Here is an 8,808-nt window from a genome sequence, read left to right on the forward strand (position 1 = left end):
TCAGAACATCCAGTACCTCCAAAAACATTTTGTAAATATTTATTTTCAATGTTACAACTGAAGTATTAAAATTAACCAATTCAAACCATAACACCCAAACCGAGGAGTGGAAAAAAATGGGGTCTTTTTTATAGGCTGTTTTAAGTCGAACTAACATACGGGAGTTTAAATATTGGGTTGATCTCCACGCCGCAACGTAAAATGACGTAGATATGAGATATCTAACTATGATCTTGACTTTTCGAAAGTCTCAAGGCAGCTGAGAATTTAACAGGCACCCCAATCCCTAGCAATACATTTCAACGTCTACTATAACGGACCACGAAGGCGAACCAGCGATAATGTCAATAGGTCAATCCGTTGGAATTTCCTCGATCGCAATGGTGTTGAACATTTCTGAAAAGATAATTGAAATCCGCTCAATAGGTTGAATGGGAGAGGGAGTGGTAGTCAAATGTTTCTAGAAAGTGAAACTTTACGGGGTGAGTGGAGGGTACGTGGATGTCACTCACCCAGGGCCTTGCCCCCGGGAAAAAGCGTCTTGATCCATCCGCGTTTGACGCGGTGAATCTCCGAGCAATTATTATGTATTTTTTACTTAAAGGCTACCTGGCTTATTTCCGGGCTTGCCTTCACGCACTTTCCCGCTATTGTTCTTATCCTGACTGAAAATGAGGCTTGTAATTGGCGCACGTCCGCCACAGCTTGCAGTTGCTGCGCCTGTTGTGGTCTCGTTTTGGAATCCAGGAGTTGTTTAATGGATTTCGGGGAGGGGGGGGGGGGGGGCTAGAGTGTTAGTGATGCCCTCTACCCCGTATTAGGCCATGTCATAATTGACGTCGTTGAGGGTGCTGTTGTACATAATATGTTTGTTTACTACATCATTCTGCGAGCAGCATTAAAGACACTGGACACTATTGGTAATTGTCAAAGATCAGACTTCTCAATTAGTGTATCTCAACATATGCACAAAACAACAAACCTGTGAAAATTTGAGCTCAATTAGTCGTCGAAATTGTGAGATAATAATGAAAGAAAAAACGCCCTTGTCAAAAGAAGTTGTGTGCTTTCAGATGCTTGATTTCAAGACCTCAAATTTTAAATGTGAGGTCTCGAAATCAAATTCGTGTAAATTACTTCTTTCTCGAAAACTATGTCACTTCAGAGGGAGCCGTTTCTCACAATGTTTTATATTAACAACCTCTCCCCATTACTCGTTACCAAGTAAGGTTTTATGACAATAGTTATTTTGAGTAATTACCAATAGTGTCCACTGCCTTTAGAGTAATAATTGGTTGCTTTCCTTTTGATCAGTCTATTATGATACCTTCTAAGTCAGTCTGAAATGTTGATCAAAATCTTCGAGGTGGGGTTCAATTGTGTGACCTTAACTACTCGTCTTCCGTCTGCAGAATGTGATGTAGATAAAGGAACAGTAGCCCTTGACCTTCAGAAATAGACTTTCTTAGTCTCGTGCTTATTCGAACGTTAAAGTTGAAGTGTTAAGTTAGTTTCCTTAATCGAGTTTAAAGGCAGTGGACACTATTGGTAATTACTCAAAATAATTATCAGCATAAAACCTTACTTTGTAACGAGTAATGGGGAGAGGTTGGTGGTACAAAACATTGTGAGAAACAGCTCCCTCTGAAGTAGAGTAGTTTTCGAGAAAGAAGCAATTTTTCACGATTTTGATTTAAAAGCACACAACTTCGTGTGACAAGGGTGTTTTTTCTTTCATAGTTATCTCGCAACTCCGACGACCAATCGAGCTCAAATTTTCACAGGTTTGTTATTGTATGCATATATTGAGAGGATACACCAAGTGAGAAGACTGGTCTTTGACAATTACCAATAGTGTCCAGGGTCTTTAAATGCATTGTGTAGTATTTTCCCCTGCATTTCTAGATTCAATTTTTACAGGTTTGTTATTTTATGCATTATGTGGAGATACACCAGGTAAGAAGACTGGTCTTTGACAACTACCAATAGTGTCCACTGTCTTTAAGCAATGTTCATGAGAACCAAAATTGTGCCTGTAATATAGACAGTCTAAGAATAGTTGGGCATTGATTTGCTGCTTTGACCCATCACGGATGACTTCTTATAGGATGGTTCACACCATAAGAAATAGCTTGATATAAAAAAAAAATCATTTAGTATGAAATAAGGATATTTTTGTACACTCAAACAAACCATTAATGTGTTAATTTAATTTTTCATTGAATATAAAATAATTGCACCCGCTCCCTGCTTAATTTCTATTGCTAACACTTCACCCTACTGGGCTTGATTCTACAATTGGCACACGCATTTCTATTTTATATATAGGTATAAAAAAGTTTGGCTATTAATACAAAATATAAATGTGAAATGTGCATAATTAAACAGTTCAGAATGATACACAAAAATTATATGATCCAATACCTTAAATATTTTCGAATACTATGTTCCGAAATCTAATGATCATAAGATAATCACAATAGAGTCCGAGGATGAGTCAGAATTTTAAAAAAGACCATGTGAAGTAATCAAACACAAACTTGCATTACGGAGCATTTCAAAGCTGCGAGCTTTTTTGGAATTGTCTATCACTTGCTATAGAGGGCGCTGGTCCAATAATGGCAAACGGATTAGTGCGAAACACAAAGCTCCTGATAGCACCCAATCCTGAAATGGTAGTTTCAAAAATACTTGAACATAATATTTAAAAGTCTATCAGCCTCTAGAAAACAAATAAAATATATTATTTTGTATGAAAACAAAACTCTGTTTTAAATGTTGTTTTGGTTTTGACCGTTGAAGCTGTTGCGCTAGGCTCACCTTACATACAAGCACAATTAAGTTGACCAGACTCCAACATGAAATAATTGCCCAGCATTTTTAGCAAATTTTAAAACATTGCCATTTTAAAGGCACTGGACACTATTGGTCAAAATAACTGTTAGCATAAAAACTTACTTGGTAACGAGCAATGGAGAGCTGTTGTACAAAGACATTGTGAGAAACGGCTCCCTCTGAAGTAACAAAGTTTTTGAGAAAGAAGTAATTTCTCACTCAAATAAGAATTTGAATTGAATTTGAGACCTCAGCTGATGAGGCCTCGAATTCAAGCATCTTGAATGACAAGGGTATTTTGTCCTTCCATTATTATCTCGCAACTTCGACGACCAATTGAGTTCAAATTTTCACAGGGTTGTTATTTTATGCATATGTTGAGAGTCATTAAAGGGAAGGTACACGTTTGGTAATTGTCAAAGACAAGTCTTCTCACTTGCTGTATCCCAACATAAGCACAAATAACAAGCCTGTACAAATTTGGGTTCAATTGGTCATCGAAGTTGCGAGAAAATTATGAAACAGAAAACACTTTTGTTAGATGAATTTGTGTGCTTTCAGATAGGAATAAAAGACTTCTAGCTAGAAGTCTTTTATTATTTAAGTGAGAAATTACCTATATAGGATTTGAAATTACCTCTTTCTCAAAACTACGTTACTTCAGAGGGAGTCGTTTTCCACAATGTCTTATACTATCAACTGCTCTCCAATGCTCGTTACCAAGTCAGTTTTTAAGTTAATATTTGTTTTGAGTAATTACCAAACGTGTACCTTCCCTTTAAGTGAGAAGACTGGTCTTTGACAATTACTAATAGTGTTCAGTGCCTGGACATGGTATTCTCTCTCTTAATATATAGTGGTGCCCCCAGGTTACACACAAATCAAACTGTGGAAAAAAATAAAATAAAAACATATGACGAAAAATCTATGACTAGAGTATACAACGTAGTACTGTAGTTAGCTAATCAACCTGGCGATGGTATACAAAAAAACATGCAATAGTTAATTAAATACACACAAAATAATGATAATGAAAAAATAAAACAAATATTAAAAACTTGTTATTTACAAAGCAAATAAAATCAAACATAAGCAAAGCAAAGTATACTAAGAAAAATAATTATTATACGATGACCTTAAAGTAGTGCTTGTTCTCTTGATGAGTGTTTGTTTCGATGATTGTTTGGCTGTTTGTGATTTTTATTTGCAAGGTGTTTCATCGTTTCCTCGTTTCTCTGTTTCAACAGCTGTGGTCTTGATGAATGGTGTTATATAAAACATTGCTGTATGCATGTATGATAAGTGATCGTGACCCTGCTGAAAACAATACAACCCTTTCTTTACGTGATATAGACCTTTAACACGGGGTGTGGTCATCTTGATTTTACTCCATTCCAAATCGTTGTAACCAAACTGACGCTAGACGAAATAATAGTATGGTGCCATGCGCAATGCACGTTAGCATTGATTGTTGTTATTGGAAAGAGGTAACATGACCAAGATGGTGACAGCGTGATAAAGGTGAGGCACCCCGTACGCTCCCGTGCTATGGTGGGTTGAGGTCAGGGGTTACATTTTCGAACAGAAGCACAGATCTCTCCATCAGACTGGTCCTACATCTAATACCTCGAGGGCAAAATCAATGTCTGCGCTTTTATATGACACCCCACTGATCGGCCGTATTTCCCCGCCAGTGGTCGTAGCTGGAGACTCGCTGGCAACGTCGGCCTTTTCAGTTTCAAAAGCATCAACATCGCCCTCAGCGCCCTTCTTGTCAGAAGCATCAACAATGCCCTCAGCGTCCTTCTTGTCAGAAGCGTCAACAGCGCCCTCAGCGTCCATTTTTTCAGAAACATCAACAACGCCCTCAACGTCACTTTTATCATCTGCATCCTTACCGCCATCCCTTCCCTCGTTTGGGTTTTGGGACAGCCGGGCTTTTGACGGAATAGTTGCACATTGATTTGGATATTCGTCGATGACGGTGGTGTCGTAGGTTGGGTTGACGATGCCGTCCACATCGTTGTGTTTCCCCGTGAATGTGAGGAAGGCAAGATCACCATCAGCGTTCATGGTGGCCGCCTCGGGACGATGCATCGACATCCTGGTGGGAAAGCAGTCATCCTCGTCAATCTTACTGATAGGTCTAGTATCGATGCCGTCGCCACTACACCTGTCGAAAAAAGGGAGGAGTAAACAGGGGGTAAATAAATCGAACAACAAACCTAAGTAATAATGGTGGTGGTGGGGGCGGGGACACGGACCGAGTTTATACGGACATAACAATTATTGTAGTGGGGGTCGTGCGCAGACCCACCCTTCAGACATGAACAATTATGGGGGTGGGGTGGGGTGGGGTGGGCAGACCCAAGCTATACAGAGAAACAATCGAATGGGGAAGGATGGGGGGGGGGGGCGAGTCACAGACAGATGGCACGTTAAGCTACTGGTGCCGTGTCTTGATTGTAACGCACGTAACATTACCCACAGTGCACTTCATCGAAAAGAGAAGGGGTTTTCCGCGGTGTTCCTGGTTCGATCGGCAGCATATTGCGCCACAGCACCTTGTAGACCAATATACTGACTGTGGAAGCGCCTAGAGCGTCACTGACTGACTGGTATGACGCCTGTAAAAGCGGCTACTGTTAAGAAACAATCATGGAAGCGGGGGTAGGGGTGTCAAAGCTACGGACAGAAACAATAAACGAGAGGGGAATAACTGCATTCCCATATGACATATCTATCAATAAACATTGTTTAGACACAGTTATTGTTTGATTGGCTAAATTAAGTCCAAGAATAAGCCGAGTTTGACAACAAATAATCTACTCACTTCTTGTAAATGCAGAATGCAGCGATTACAAACAGCACTAGTAGCAGTACTCCTCCCCCAACACCGGTGGCGATGATTTCTCCCTGCCCTAGAGCTGGTCCTGAAAAGCATAAACATAATCATCGATAGTCAATCTTGATACACATTGACCAAGCGAAGAAACACACATTCTCAAGAGTGCATCCTTGTGGAGCATTCTTGTGTTCTTTTTGTCCCTGCCCTTGATCACTTTCCCATATATGGATTTTGTACATTTCCTCGTTGAGTTAAACACCCCATGTTTTAGAATTCCCCCTACGTGGTCCTTTTATTCCAACCCCTTTGTTTTCTCATAGGTCTCTACAATACACTCATCACACCGAACTAGTTTCCACTACGTTCTGAAAAAAAGTAGTCTTGTTCCAAGACGATACCAATGTGTGCGGCGAGGATCGAGGGAGCGAGGCGGGGGACTGCGACAGTTGACTGATAGTGTGAATAAAAACGTCTTGCACTAAGACTACATTTTTCAGAACGAGTTCGGTGTGATGTGGGCTAATGGTACCGAAAACGAGCACAGAAGTTTATCAACCCATATTGCACACAGTATAGTCTTACCTGCAGTTGTGCTCATTGTCTTAGGAGGTGACGGCAACACAGTGCTTGGCATTAGTGTCGTTGGCGATGACATTGTTGTCATCTGTGTGGATTGATCCGTCTCGGGTGTCGACGACGACATACTGCTTGTAACTGAAGAAGTCCCATCCCTCGTTGAGGGTGAATCTGTTGACTCTAGAACTGTCGTGTTCAGAGTTTCCGGATTTGACGTTGACATCGTGGTCATGTTAGACCCTGAAGCATCACCAATTGATGTCCTTACCGTAACTGAAGAAGTCTCATCCCTCGTTGAGGGTGAATCTGTTGACTCTAGAACTGTCGTGTTCAGAGTTTCCGGATTTGACGTTGACATCGTGGTCATGTTAGACACTGAAGCATCACCAGATGTCCTTACCGTTGAGTTCGCGAAGACAGGTTGGACAAACAAGATTAGTAGGCCTGACACTAGGTTGGTAATCAACGCCATTTGAACCTGAACAAAAAAAACAGACAATTTTCAAATCTAATTAAACCTGTAAATTGGAATATTAACCGACCGACTATATGCAAAGACTCAAACCTGGCATTATGAGGACTTAGGAATTTGCATGTTGGACAGGAACATGCGGAAAGCAATCACACGTCCGTTGGAAGCCGTTTACATGTACTTAAGAACAACATCAAACAAATGTTGGTGGCAAAGGTACTTGATGAGGTAGATCACCGATGCATACACACCACTGAAATACCTCGATCCTCGATTGTTTTGAATTTTGTAATTATGTATGGTTAAACATACGGTTTGCGGACAATCAAATTAACAACTAGTTTTATTTGTAAATTTTCCAGAGTTAATTTTAGTAATAGTTTTTGAGCTTACCGATTGTATCTCCATGACTTGTGTTTGCACCAGCTCGCAACAGGAATATGGGAATAGAATTACCGTCACTTATAGCTTCCTGGTTTGCCACCTGCATCAAATACCTCGCCAATGTCACCCAGATCCGATCAACACTCACTAATAATCGAAGCCGTTCTATTTCAGTGCTCTCCTAGCTACAGCCTACGAAAAGGCCGCCACATAGAACACCCGGATGCGGAAACGGAATGTTAAAAAAAGCATAGCCTTTTGTCAACGGAAAAAAGGGATTGGATTGAGTGTACACAAACATGTGGAGTTTCAAAAGAAATGATTCAGACTTGGGAGAGATTTGGATTATAGCTTGCATGACGTTCACGTGTAGTTGTTTCCTTGTATGGGCCGAGGTGTTGGTGCTTTATTATACATGGCATGGGAAACCGCACGTACACATATCGGTTATATGTGACTCCTGAAGTTTAACTAATTAATGATTATGCTCATGTTTTTGTTAGTTTACCCCTGATGAATTGGCAGAAATAAACTTTTGACCATGACTCGTTTTTGTTATACCAAGCATGTCAGCAAATCATGTCGTTAATTAACGACATGATTTGCTGACACGCTTGTTATCACAAACACAATTCATGGTCCAAACTTTCACATTGACCGTCCAAAGGTCCCCTGACGTCATTGAAATACATTTGTGAGTCGTGGGTTCGAATCCCACCCGAGTTATATGACTGTTATATTTTTTTTCACAGGACTCAGGGAAAAGAACTAAGTATACAGTGCTAACACACATCGGTAAAATTAATATTTTTAATCAATGCAAATTTAACATCTATTGTATCAATAGTACTGCCTTCTTTCACTCCTGTTGGTGACTGTGCGAACCTTATAGGACGGGAGATCACGAAGAACAAAAACCCTTCCGATAGTTTCGAAATGATCAGGTTACAAACAAAGCTTCATTTTCAGGACATACATTGTGTAACACAGTACAATGTGTTACTTCACATTCTTTTGACTCCTGAGTTTTACCGGTTTCGAAAGGGGAAACACCAACCAGTCCCTATGAGCGGAAATTTATTATTAAAGGCAGTGGATTGGTAATTACTCAAAATAGTTATTATCACAAAACCATTCTTGATTACGAGTAATGGGGTGAGGTTGATAGTATAAAACATTGTGAGAAACGGCTCCCTCTGAATTGACGCAGTTTTTTTGGAGAAATTTTCCACGAATTTGATTTTGAGACCTCAATTCAAGTTTAGAATTTGAGGTCTCGAAATCAAGCATCTGAAAGCACATAACTTCGTGTGACAAGGGTGTTTTTTCTTTCATAGTTATCTTGCAACTCCGACGACTAATCAAACTCAAATTTTCACAGGTTTGTTATTTTATGCGTATGTTTAGATACACCAAGTGAGAAGACCGGTCTTTGACAATTACCCAAAGTGTCTAGGGTCTTTAAATGTATTGTGTTGTATTTCCCCCGCATTCCTAGATTCAAACTGGGGACCTATAACAAAAGAGGACAATAGGGACCAGGATTCGAGAAAGGTCCACAGTTGGACAACGTTTACAAACCCGAAAGGGAGCTGTTGCAATTCAAGAGGGACAAAAGGAGGTCCACGGCTGCATGCGTATACAAGCTTGTGGGTGTGTATCTGAACTAATACATTCAACGCAGTCCTTAAAA

At 40.2% G+C, this 8,808-nt stretch overlaps 1 protein-coding gene across 1 annotated transcript; it reads right to left on the minus strand.

Annotated features, from left to right (window-relative positions):
* Positions 1–3,586: 3,586 nt before the first annotated feature.
* Positions 3,587–7,394, minus strand: LOC117304812. Its single transcript, XM_033789425.1, has 4 exons — positions 7,125–7,394; positions 6,266–6,737; positions 5,669–5,768; positions 3,587–5,008 (listed from the first exon to the last, which is right to left on the minus strand). The coding sequence occupies exons 1-4, from the start codon at positions 7,137–7,139 to the stop codon at positions 4,438–4,440; spliced, it is 1,158 nt and encodes a 385-aa protein (XP_033645316.1). The 5' UTR covers positions 7,140–7,394; the 3' UTR covers positions 3,587–4,437.
* Between the last annotated feature and the right edge of the window lie 1,414 nt (positions 7,395–8,808).

The sequence above is a fragment of the Asterias rubens genome, chromosome 21, assembly GCF_902459465.1.
Source record: "Asterias rubens chromosome 21, eAstRub1.3, whole genome shotgun sequence".
Classification (NCBI taxonomy): Eukaryota; Metazoa; Echinodermata; class Asteroidea; order Forcipulatida; family Asteriidae; genus Asterias; species Asterias rubens.